The sequence below is a fragment of the Paramisgurnus dabryanus genome, chromosome 6 (genome assembly GCF_030506205.2).
Source record: "Paramisgurnus dabryanus chromosome 6, PD_genome_1.1, whole genome shotgun sequence".
NCBI classification, from domain to species: Eukaryota; Metazoa; Chordata; class Actinopteri; order Cypriniformes; family Cobitidae; genus Paramisgurnus; species Paramisgurnus dabryanus.
The window spans coordinates 22,279,048-22,292,348 of NC_133342.1; the positions used below are offsets into that span (position 1 = coordinate 22,279,048).

Consider the following 13,301-nt stretch of genomic DNA (forward strand, 5'->3'; position numbering starts at 1 on the left):
GTGCATGGGTAGGGTTGGTATATGTGGTTTCTGGTTTACGGGGAATGTGTATAATGGTATGTTTATAATGCAATAAGCACTTACTGTGTCCCCATAAACTGAAGGCTTAAAACATGATAAATAGCACTTTTTCATGTTGTGATGATTGGGGTTAGGGACTGGAGTAGGTGTGTGTTTGTCATAAATACACTTGATTTTGGTGGCATAATATGGGAATGTCAGAAATACGTGTGACGTGTCCGGTGTCACTTCATGGAGTGAACACATTCAGGTGTCCTGTGTAAACATCTGATAGTAAATTTCATGCTGAGAAAGAAGCATGACTAAAAGCACTAAAAAAAGAATAGCTTGTGATAGAGGGTTTCTTCGGGAGACAGTTTGATCCAACTCACTTACATCAGTTGTACTATAATAATTCTTACAAATCAATTTAAGACATTCAGTTTCCAACTGATTGTAACAAAATTTTCCTTTTTTAGAGCTTGGCAAGTGTTCATTTCAGACAAGTGTACACTGACCAGTTCATAACCCTTAAGATTTTAAGATTAAATTAAATTTGTCTCTATTCTGAATGATCTGAACCTTGTGTTTGTTTAAACAGGCCAGCACTACTGATGCTGACTACTATGTTGAACAGGACTATGGCACTGAAGCCCCTGCCATCTCTCATCCTTCTAATGAGGTAAAGACTTGCCTGCCTGCCTATTTCCGTTGACTATTTTAAAGTTGTTGTTTTTCCCCATTATAAGTTTATATATTATAAGTGCCCATTTAAAGGTGCAATGTGTAGATTTTAGCTGCATCTAGCGATGAGTTTGCAAATTGCAACAGCTCAGTCCGTAGCTGCCACAGGACAAACATGTCGTTGTCTAAAGGGGGTCGCACACTGGATGAGAAGCGCCGGGTCGCGCCATGAATCCAAAAAACAGAACACATTATTTTCTATGAATGTACGCACACTGGCAGCACCTGGTGGCGGCTGTCGGCGGCTGTCCTCTGTGACTCTGGACACTGCTCAGATCCTTGTCGTGCCACATAGCGCCACTCACATAGTTTAACATTAAATAACATCATATTTGTCCCAAATTGTTAGCGATTAACATTGGCTGCTAACGTATATTTTGGATTTTAAAGTAGACGCTATCTGACTAAGCTCGCGCTATGTAATGTGCACCTCCGCTGTAGAATAACTCCGAGATGTCCTTGACACTACACGCCGTGGCACTGCGCTTCTCGTCCACTTTGCAGCCCCCTTTAGACAGCATAGTGACAAAACGTTACGTTTTATGTGACTTCCATGTTAGGGGACCCGCAGTGTATCTAGATAAAAAAAAAAATTTTAAGGGGGTATGTACACCAAAGTGCTTAAATGCATCTGAAAATGCCAGGTGGACATGGACTATGGGTGCTTGCCAGCGTTTCCTCATCTACTCCTGTTCTGTTTTTCATTGAACGATGCGCCGGTTGGTTGTTGTAGTATTTGTGCTGCCCCTCGTCCACTGTGATTGGACCACTAAGTGAAAAGTGACATTGACAAGCTAAGCGTTCACCCAAAGTTAAACCTTTTCTTCTAGAAACAATTGAAAACATACGCCAGGCACAAGCATAAACGCCTTGTTGTAATAAAAACATAACAGTTCATTATTTAAGGTCTTTATACACCACTGAAAACATTGTTATATATATATATTATATTGCATTTCTGTCAATAGATCCTCCTAAAATGTACACACTGCACCTTTAAAGAAATTAACAGTAGGTTTTAGGAATGTAAAAAAATTATGACTTTGCAATAAAAAATGTATAAATAGATTTTTATTATATATTATAATATTTAGAAAAAAAAAAACGTTTGATTTGTGTTCTCGGTGTGTAGTGGTAAGTTGTGATTTTTCTTACTGACAGTTTTATAGGTACACTGTCAAATAAAAAACACTGCGCCATTTAACAATATTATCCAATTAAATGCAGTAAAACCCTTGCATCTTTCCTTACTTGTTTAATTCTGAGGTCTGACTTTTCCTTCACAAACCCTGTAAGACATTACATGAATGAAGTCTTAATGAAGAACAGCCAGCTTTAACCGAAACAGTATGTGTGTGTCAAGGCCAAGCGTCTGCTTTAAATGATGCACCTAGAGGGGTTGACGCGACCTATAAACCACTTCTACAATAAACAACACAAAGGCTGGGATTAACAGGGGAAATTTTAAGTGGGTTTCATCTCTGCATAAAGGTTCCTGGGTGAATAAGACTATTGAAATAAAAACTATTGAAATAGCGTAATTCCTACTAGAAAGCACAAAGGACATACAATGAGACTCCAATAAAGGATTATTATATGTAACATGTGTTTGGTTTGTAATGTAACTGAATAGATTTACAAGTGTTTTATTATAATTTTGTATGCTAGCAATTGTACACAATCATGTTTCGAAATTCCGCACATTTTAATTTTCACGTTTTGAAATTTAATTTCTATTTACCGCAGTTGACATAACTGTGAATGTATTAGATGTTATTTGTTACGTTTTCTATGTTTTGTTTAAATGTCAAAACACATTTCGCTTTTCTAAATGTGCTGTTATTGCCGTAACGAGTTCAGAGAGTTCAGAAGAGAACTTGGGTGCAATGAGGTCAAAAGTTAAAAGCGAACATATGCTTACCCCATATATTGTTTATGATCTGTTGTAAATTGTAAGGTAATATAATCCAATACGTATATCTAACACTGCGAAGCAATTCTTATATAAACAGACAACGATACTGATTGGAGTTCTGATGTTTAGTTCAATTTGATGTGTGCATTGATGAACCCTTTTTTGACAGAATCCAGAAAACAAGGAGGAAATAGTGGATGACTACATTACAGGAATGGAAGAAGTTGGAGTTGATTCCACTGTTCCTCCCAATGAGAATGTGGACATTGTTGAGTCCAAAAGCACAACTGGCGGCGACGCTCAGGACTTTAAGCAGTACGACATGAACGAATACGATGCGAAAGAAATAGACCCCAACCATTATGATGATCCGTTCTATGACTACAATACGAATGAAGCCAAACCCACCGGTTCTACCTACGAGGATGAGTTTGGACCTGGCAAACCTGCTGAAACAGAGGTCACAGAGAGCAATGTAAGTTCTTTATCATACTACTTCTCGGTTCTTCTCAAATGTACATTTTTATGTTATCATTTCTACCTTATAATTGTAATAAAAATGCTGCAGATTACTAGTATTAGCATTATTATCATTTAAAGTATTTCTGCTGATGCAGTAACACATGAAAGTCTTTCATTTCTAGTCATTGTACATGTGGTGTGTAGAACCCAGGAAATGAAATGTTAGCTGTCTGATTGTGGTGTTATAATTCGACTCCTTATTTTCACAGTTTGAACACAAACGCTCATTCACACACACACACTGACCACAGTGGCTTTGTGCTTTTTTCTTCATTCCTGGGAAGATGTATCATATAGTCTACAGACACTAAAACGCAGACTAAAGCACTGCATTTCTTGGCTGATGCTTATGTGGAATTACTCTATAAATAAACTCAAATGACTGGGCACTTTTCTTGGGTGGGTCTTGGGTTGTGTGCCATTCTGAGAAAATCACTGCTCTGCTAAGTGTATTTTTTTAATAATAGGCTACATTTAATGCAGTATGGATTACGCAGGATGAATTTGGCTTATGCATAACACATAATTATTTTCTAACTTCAGATATTAATAAACAATGTTATTTAATTAAAATATTTGTATTGATGCTTTGTAATATAAGCATGTTACATTATGACAGAGTTAATTTCCCAAAATGCTCTATTATTAATAAATTAAAGTTTTAGGTTGATAAACAAAGATTATTAGATAAAAATTCAGTAAATGTGTATTTGTGCCATTCCTACAGTATGTAAATTTTAAATTTACATGACACATACATTTATAAATTAGAAGTTAGCTCCCTCTATATTGAATGACAAAAAATACTTTTGCCCAAACCACTATACAAGATGACGTTAAAGTTTAAAGTTCACATATCTAATCCTCACAGTAGTAACTGGGCATACTGCTAGTTCCCCACTTAGCTTTATAGAGTGAAGTAGTCCATTTGGGGCATTAACTGTAATGTTTAATGTACTGTTTTACAGTGTTTTGGTCTAAAGGAATAGTTCTTCCCCATCATTAAATCTCAGTTTGTTTTGCCTCGGCTGTAGGTTGGTGGCGGCTATGGCGGTGAGAAGGGGCAAAAAGGTGAACCTGCAATCATTGAGCCGGTGGGTAAACTCTTTAGCGAATAAAATGCAACTACAAATAATGCATTACCATTTTTCCTCCTCAAAGTGTGGCAGCTCAGTGTGAAGTGCTTTTATAATATGTCAAAGTTTGCCAAATAATCTTTGTGTCTTTGTCACTTGATAAACGGTGACCCAAAGATTATTGCAGTCCAGGAAATGGTTATCCTTTCAAAGGTCAATGTATTATTCATCTGTTTTTTGACATAAATTGCATTATTCACTTTTATTGAATTGTGGAAAATGGGCACTTGGGTTACTTAGAAGAAATGAGCCACATCTTTAGAGTTCCCATCTTTAGATCAGTCTATTCTTCCCTAATTCTCTTTATATTTCCGCATTGCTCATGCTCTGAGATTTACAGCCTGCCCAGCATGCTACCGTAGTCATGTTTTTATTTCCCCCTCTCTTTTCCTTCTTTTCAGGGGATGCTTATAGAGGGACCCCCAGGACCACCAGGGCCCGCTGTGAGTATCACAAATTTCCACACTCTTTTAATACACAGAGAAACTCTGTGGGAAAAATACCTTTGTGGAAAATGTCGACGCCAGTTAGGTTAGCTTTAACCTGGTATGAGTGTTTCTGCATGTCATACGCAATTTTCCATTGAGTTTTGCATGTCTTTTCTTTAGGGCCTCCCGGGCACTCCAGGTGTACAAGGCTCCCCAGGCTCCCATGGAGATCCTGGTGATAGGGTAAGTTTAAGTATCATCTTAGTAGCTTATATGTGCTCATTTAATTTCTGTAAACGCCTGTGCCTAAGCTCAGACATGGTGCTGATACCTTATTCAAGTAGACAGTGTAATGGGACCAATTACAGGTAAGAGTAACCTTGGCTATCACGCTACTAAGAGTTAGTAGGTTTTGATTTTCACATTGGCACAGCGTTACAGCTTACATTGTTTCAAGCATTGACACAATCAGCTAATGACATGCAGCATGTCGTAACTATGTGAATGAGCAGATGTGAAAGATCACAGTGAAACCAGATCTGCCTATAAATCCTCACTCTAATAACACTACCAGAGGAGGAGAAAACCTTACAACCTCTTTTTCATATTAACACATCATTCTGACACAGGTCCTTATGTTAGTGTTTATCTTCTACAGTTTCCCATTTTAGTAAATGCACTTTCTTGATTGGAAAAAAAGATATGCACCATACAAACAAACAAACGGCTGGACTTTTTTTCTCTTTAATGTGGTAGGCTTGGACTCTTTTTCTACATCTAACACATGGTTAACCTTTCCAGTGCATTCTGGGAAACAGACAGCACTCCCACTACCAGTGTCCCAATACAAAAGGGCCTTTTGTCCAAGAGGGGAAGTGATTTCCCACTCTACCTTTGATCTCCGTCAGTTCCTTTTATATACAAACTAAAAACTCACTCATAATGAAAAACGAGGGCCACTTCCCTTTGCCTCAAAGGTTTTTAACTAGTATATACAACACATAATCCCTGCTTCATCATCTGTGAGCCCTAGGTGTCAGTGTACGTGTAACACGGAAGGGATGTTTGTCCAGCCTGCGATAAACCCGCACACACATGCAATTACACAGTCATATGGGAACGATTTAAAGCGAACCATTTAAGAGAGAAGCGTGACGTGCATGCTAAAGAGATCCCTTTACCAAACTACTCTAGGAGCATTCCATCATGTAAGTGTTTGCGTTATAGTTGCTTTCTTGTGGGGTGTCAGGTTCATTATGAGCAGACACAAATAAACAGTGCAATGGAATAAACAATAAACAACACAAAATATACACACCTCAGTATAAATACGAAGTGAAATAAAAGTAAATATATCATTATGGGATAATGACGGGTTTTAAGTCGATTAGCTATTTTTGTTTTGGGTGTAAGCTACTTTGTGGAAATCTGCGGTTTAACCGCTTTAGTACGCCACAACAGTTCAGTCAGGCTTTTGTTTCTTAAAGCATTTAGGGATTTTGGGTAGGTTTTGATTTAATTTGCATACCACCAAGTTATGGTAAGGTTCAGAAAGATAAACAATCGTTGATGCGCTTTTCCTATAGTTTCCTTTTTATCCACGCATTTACGCATGCATTTTCCACACTCTTTATGCCTCACTTACTTTTGGTCTCTCTCTCTCTCTCTCTCTTTCTCAGGGGCCTCCTGGTCGTCCTGGTTTGCCAGGCGCAGATGGAGCTCCAGGGCCCTCTGGCACCATCCTCATGTTACCGGTAAGCCTGTCCAACTCATACATTTCTAATGATTCTGATCATGGACCAGTTTCCTCTCGGCCTCCCCAGTTAGAGAAACCACAAAAACATATCTCAGATTATAACTTCCTCTAATATCTGACAAATTACTATCATTGTAAATGTTCAGCTGGGTTATGAATTGTTACAGCTGCAAACCCCACCTTATAACCCCATAGTACTCACAGTGCACAACAGTCTACAAACTGGCACTTAGGAACCCAAAAGTAAAGCCATAATGACAAGGCCGATGAAGCGACTGTATGTTGTAGTAAGTCCAGTGGCTACTGTAAATACATGAGTGTAGTAAAGTACTAAAATAAAGCACCTATTTTTGTGTTTGTGAATGTTTCGCTGACAGTTTCGGGCTGGTGGAGAAGCTATGAAAGGTCCAGTGGTGACAGCACAAGAAGCTCAGGCCCAAGCCATCCTTGCCCAGGCCCGGGTGAGTTTTTGGACTAAAACTAACATTTAACGTGACAGTATATGGGCACAATTTTAATGCTTTTTTCACATAAAAATATTTTTTCTATCACAGCTTTATTTGCAGAGAAAGCTTTATGTATGGGATTAGTAGGGTGGTCTCCCTCAGAACTTGTAAACACTGTTTCTTTTTGGCACTATGAAACTTTGCTATTTTTATATGTATCCTGCGTAACACAACTATTGCTTAACCAAAGCATCAGTTCATGGCAAAGTTATTCTTTGATTAGATTATATATTCAGAGTCTAGTAGCACAGAAATTACATAATTCAGGTTTCATGAGACTGTTAAAACTCGAACACAGGTTTATAGTTTTAAAAATATTTTATGGTACATGGAATTGTGTTTAGTTGCCAGTAAAGCAATATAACTGATGAGGTCATTTTGCCATCATTTCATCTAGATGAATTATCAGTGCTCTGTGAGTGTATTACGTATGTGTTTTCTGACTGCTTACTATGTCCCTGCAGCTGACCATGAGGGGTGCACCTGGTCCAGCGGGACTGACAGGACGATCCGGCCCTGTGGTGAGTGTCTTGTCTCTAACATCTTTAGATGAGGAACACAGATGATTCCCCGTAAATGTAAATGCCACATGCATTCCATGCTTGCCTTCTCAAATGTCTTTACTGGATTGTCTTTTCTCACTGATTTTAAAGTCACTTTCCTTCTGTTCGTTCGTTGATGTCATCATCACGTACTGTAAACATTGAGAGGAGCATGTGGTACATTCTTCTTGCTTAGATTTATGACCAGAAATTGAACAGTTCTTTGATGCTAATTTGCTCACATAAGTCAACCCTGTGTCACGAAATTATGTACCTATAGTCATGTAAATTTTTGATTATTTTCCGTGACACTGCCACATTTTTTCCGGGTTTTTCCGTGACCAATTTCTGTTTGTGTGTCATTGTCACTCAACTGCTTTTTCCTATTTTCAAACCATTGTCGCTTTGGTTTAGGGTTAGATTTGGTGTTTGCGTTAGGATGTCACTTTAAGTATTGGTTTATACCATTGTTTCAGATTTTTTTATATTTTCAGATTTTTAAACCGAAGCTAGTAGTTTAACTACATTTTTCAGTTGCTTGGCGGTAGCTTAGCTGCTTTCTAAATAAAATAGCTTTTCAGTAGCTAAGCTCTTTTTTGACCAAGTAGTGAGGTAGCTTCCACACAAGCCACAATTTTCCAAACATTTCTGAAGTCATCCTGAATTTGAGAATAAGCGCGTCATTTTGAATCGACACAGGACGTCGTTTGTCCCGTATGTTCGAGTTGTGCAGCCTTCCTTCATTCATACAAAACATTACCACTTGCAATTTGTGAAGACTCGTGCTGTACCTCTGACTGGGTTATGTCATCAAGCCAAGCTAATTTAAAAACATGTAATAAATATTACAATTGAAACTATTAATAGAATGTGCTTTGGCGGGCACCTCACAGACTCTGTGCAGGCTACCGACTGCCGGCGGGCACCACGATTGGAGCCCCCTGTGTTAAGATATGTAAGGGCCAGGGTTTTTTAAATTAAGGCAGCTCAAACATGCATTTTATTCTGGGAGTAGGATAAGACCTGTCCAGCAAACCGCCCCATAATGTGAAGTACCTAGGCCTTCATTATGCTTGTATAGCCTATAATTACCAAAATACTAAATGGAAACTGAATGAATAATTACATAATAAAACTGGTTAAAAATAAAAAAAGTAGCTTGGATGTAGCAGGGGGTAGCTTCAGTGTAGTGAAGCTTCATTTAATGTGAAGTAACTGGTAGCTTAGCTCACTACATTTTCCAAGTAGCTTGCCCAGCACTGGCCTGGCGTTAGGGTTAGAGTTGGGTAAGGATGTCATTTTATGTAAATCTAACCCTGAACCGAAGCAACAATGGTAAGAAAATAGGACAAAACAGATGAGTAACCAATACGTGACAATGACACGTAAACAGAAATGCGTGATATGGTCACGTAAAAATGCGGTGTGACGGAAAAGAATCAAGAATTTACATGACTATAGGTACGTAATTTCTTGATACTGGGTTGATAAGTTTACTTGCTGTTTAATCATGTAAATTTTTGGTCATTTCTGTCTTTATTTGTTTAAGTTCAATTATACTTAAAGCATCGTAAGAATTTCTCATTCTCTTCCACAGCTGCCTCCCACTTGCCCTTTGATATTGGCAGCGAAATGTGTTTGGGTAGCCATCGTGTGTCACCCAAACAGAGCTCCATGGATATGATATTGATGTTTAGAAAGGTGTGTCTAGGGCGCGAGAAGTAAAACTGCTCTGTTTGTGTGTTTCAGGGTGGTCCTGGCGCACCTGGTGCTAAAGGAGACAGTGGAGATCCTGGCCCACAGGTGACTTTTTCTTTTTTCTTTAAAGGCCTTTTTGTGTGTCCTTCATTCTTGTAATTCCAATGTGTTAAATGGATGACATTTTAAGTATTTCTCACACCCACTAATAAGGCAATAGTATTTTCAGCTCTGTTGAAGCATGTTTTACCATGTTTCAATCTATTACATTATGTTTCTTTTTCTCAAACTCAGCTTAGCAAATGTAGGAAGTCTGGAGATTTCATCTTGTTAACAAGACTTGTTTGCTTACTTTATTTAAGTGATTTAGATGTACTGTTTGTCTTGTTATTTAGCAGCAGATACGTTGTTATACGTTGTAAAAATGTCTGTTTTCTTTAAGGGACCAAGAGGACTTCAGGGCTCTATGGGACCACCTGGAAAAGCAGGCAAGAGGGTAAGAATGTGCAAAATGTGGACATGTTAATGCAACGTATCTGGTTTACCACAGACTCTCTCCATGTATAGGGTTTGATTAGGGTATATACCTGATACATGCAAGTCCTACAAGCCCAAAGTCCACTCCAACCGTACACCAGGCTTTCCATGACACGTTTTATGTCTATTAGCTTTGACCTTAATTTACCTGTTTCAGCTTAACAGAATGTCAGATGTCTGCCGGATTCACATCTGCCAGTTTTGGATGTGACGTTGGAAGTCTCAGATTCTCTCTTGACACAGTTTATTCACAGTTTCATTATTAATGAGTCAACCTGCCACATTACCGCAAAACTCAAATGCACCGTAGACTCAACACACCTTATTTAGGTTGTTTTTGGGTCCACTTACTCACTTAACGGCATCTCCTGTCTCATAGATTCTCCAATTGTTTAAAACATATGTTAAGCACATTAACCAGGTCGTAGCACATAACATGAGGCTGAGGATGCTGTCTGGTTTTACAGGGCCGAAATGGAGCCGACGGAGCCAGAGGAATCCCCGGTGAAGCTGGAGGCAAGGTAAAAACATCTCTTACAACGCCCTTCTTCCATACTATTTCCACTGATATTTCATCATCATACTGCTTTTTCTGATTTGAAACAATGGTGAATGTCTGTCATGAGAGTAAAATGTATTGTATAAAGAGAAAACACAAGTTTTTTGTTTCTGTTGGATTTAAAGATGCAATCTGTCACTTTTAAGCCTACAATAATGATTTTAAAGCCTATATTAATGATTTAAGTCAGGATTGTCAGGACATTTCAGTTATTACTTGAAACTTTATTTCAAACAGAGATGGTGATAAAGAGGAAAATGTTGCTGATTGCAGCTTTTATGTTTTGCCTCTATACAGTATGTAGTTATTACATAGTTACTGTATAATTATAACATAAGGGATAATGTATAGGCAGCAGGATGTTACTTTGGAATGTCGCGACTGGCTAAATTAAAATAAAGCATTTTAGAGTGCTGTGTAATAAATTGTTATACAAGTTATTTCAGTTAAACAATAAAGATAACTAAAAACAATAAGAGAATGTATAAACATGGTGGTCCACACAGAGTCTGTCCAAAGCACATTCTGTGAATAGTCTCAATTGTAATAAAAATATTTTTTATATAAGCTTGGCTTCATTTGTATATGTTAACATAAAAAAAAATTATAAACATATCAACAAGTAAAATAAAATAAAATAAGTTAAACAAAATTATTTTGAGTAGAATATATCCAAAAGTGGTCATCCAGATGTTTTATACATTGTGGTAGCCCTTGCTCACAAAAAAAGTTGGAGACCCCTGGTATAGACTAAAAATTCACTTTTTTTGCTTTCATAGGGAGACCGAGGATTTGATGGACTTCCTGGTCTACCTGGTGAGAAAGGACACAGGGTAAGTACTTATTAAGCTTCTCACCATTATAATTTATTATTACCATATATAAATGTATAATTATAAACTCCTCACACGTTATAATTTTTAAAATCGAACTGAAACACATTATAGACAGACGAGCGAAGGCCTGACCGCCACCCGTGGGAAAATGTATTTTTATTGCACAATTATCAAACTTTCATCTTGACCCAATCTGCCCTTTATGGTTAGTGGAGCACTTCACGTCTGTTTTTTATTTCTCAAAGGAAGCCTTCATACAGAAATCTACTGTAATTCGTTAACTCCGTTTGAACAACGTCCTATGTACTCTTGCCAAGAACGAAATTGACTTGTGCACTTTTATAATCTTACATGTTTCCCACTGTAAGTTTCAATTAGGGTGTTGACAGGCCGACATAGTGGCAGGAAAGCTTGACCTCACTCCAGTAGTGTCTGTTCATGTGAGGGCAAAGGAGTTTGTTTGGTCTACTACAGCTTCTTTGGCATAGCAAGAAGGCCCTTACTAGGCCCAGCAGAGTGTGGCTTGCAGATCCTGGGCTAGCTCACTGTAAAAGGGCCCGTGATCACAGGGAGCCACGTATATTTCCAGCCGAATGCGGTACTCCTAATCCTGCCCAGCGTAATTACAGGCCGCTCTATGTTATAGCCTCTTCTTATAGGGGCGCAGTTGTATAAATAGTGGTCGCAGCCCTAACATAGCACAGAGGCAGGGACAATAATGATACATTTACTCTTATAATCCTCTGTCATTTCATGCATTTTCGTTTTAGGGTGAGGCGGGTCCCATTGGTCTACCAGGAACTCCGGGAGAGGACGGACCAAGGGTGTGTAATTCTTACCTTTTTTTTTGGTTTGTATACATAGACATACATAGTGCCATTAAAAAGCGTATGTTTTTTTTTTGTTTTTTTTTGCAGGGTGAGGATGGTGAGATCGGACAGAGGGGAATGGCGGGTGAAAGTGTAAGCATCTTCATCTTCATATAAAAGCTTAAAAGGCCATGAATACCCATTAAAATCACTCTTCCGAACGAGCGCCCCACCCTTCACTTTCCTGCAAGTGTTCACGTTAAATCTCTGTATTTGTTGTTCATTGAGTTAATAGCTTTATGCAGGAACCAAGGAACTGCAATTTTCTATTTTCTCTCTCTCGCTCAGTTTCTCACGGCACATTAATGTTCTCACGTACGCCACTCGCACGTCGTCTAAATATTCCATCAGCGGAAAAGTAACAAATAACAGCATTAGCCCTGAAGATTTGAAACCTTAAAGGACCCGCAACTGATGGGAATAATTAAATAACGGCCTAAACGCCTTTGTTTCTGTTGTACATATTTGTTCCTAAACTGTTCTGAACCAAGTAATATAAAGCATTTTTATTTAGCTAAAGGGTCTCATTCATTGAACCTTATACTGTTGAGATTGACTTTATTGTTTGGAGACTGTAAATATAATGTGGTTGTTTGAAATCAGCCTATTTGACTTCTGGTAGTAAAAGAAAAAGAAATCGAATAAAGTCATGAACAGGAATGTGTGTGCACCAATTAGAAAATGTTACCATATAGCATTCATAATTGTGCAAATCTTGGCCATACTATAGTGGACAGTTTTATCCAAAGTGTAAGCTATACATTTTATCATTAATATTTGTTACTTGGGATACAACCAATGACCTTTTGCGCTGCTAATGCAATTCTCTTTCAATTGAACTAGATTGTATTTTCTTTGAACAAGATTGTATCTTACTGTCCCATAAGTTCACATCATATATGGCAGTATTGAATGTACCGTATTTTCCGCACTATAAGGCGCATTTAAAACCCTTTAATTTTCTCAAAAAACGACAGTGCGCCTTATAATCCGGTGCGCCTTATATATGGATCAAGCCCTGCATTTTTATATATGAAAAAATGCAGCGCTTGCAGCATTACTGCTACCATAGTCAGTAAACACAGGTACTGTGCTTTCTCACAGACTGTTTCTTTTACTGCGTGTTTACTGAATTAGGGAAAAGTTCCCCTCCACGTTTTGAGCAAGGCTGTGAGATATTGTTAATATGCACATTAACATTTAAACAACGTTACCATGGGAGTAGAAGGAGTTGTCAGAATGCTTAATAAAGT

General features: G+C 38.1%; 1 protein-coding gene across 1 annotated transcript in view; it reads left to right on the top strand.

Moving 5' to 3' along the window:
* Positions 1 to 13,301, top strand: part of col11a1b (collagen, type XI, alpha 1b) — an 80,535-nt gene that overhangs the window by 29,378 nt on the left and 37,856 nt on the right. The window contains exons 7-20 of the mRNA XM_065276094.1: positions 602 to 682; positions 2,829 to 3,134; positions 4,216 to 4,275; positions 4,719 to 4,760; positions 4,926 to 4,988; positions 6,425 to 6,499; positions 6,879 to 6,962; positions 7,472 to 7,528; positions 9,299 to 9,352; positions 9,690 to 9,743; positions 10,252 to 10,305; positions 11,123 to 11,176; positions 11,950 to 12,003; positions 12,097 to 12,141. Of these exons, the coding sequence (XP_065132166.1) occupies positions 602 to 682; positions 2,829 to 3,134; positions 4,216 to 4,275; positions 4,719 to 4,760; positions 4,926 to 4,988; positions 6,425 to 6,499; positions 6,879 to 6,962; positions 7,472 to 7,528; positions 9,299 to 9,352; positions 9,690 to 9,743; positions 10,252 to 10,305; positions 11,123 to 11,176; positions 11,950 to 12,003; positions 12,097 to 12,141 (1,083 nt within the window). The remainder of the gene's footprint in view (positions 1 to 601; positions 683 to 2,828; positions 3,135 to 4,215; positions 4,276 to 4,718; positions 4,761 to 4,925; positions 4,989 to 6,424; positions 6,500 to 6,878; positions 6,963 to 7,471; positions 7,529 to 9,298; positions 9,353 to 9,689; positions 9,744 to 10,251; positions 10,306 to 11,122; positions 11,177 to 11,949; positions 12,004 to 12,096; positions 12,142 to 13,301) is intronic.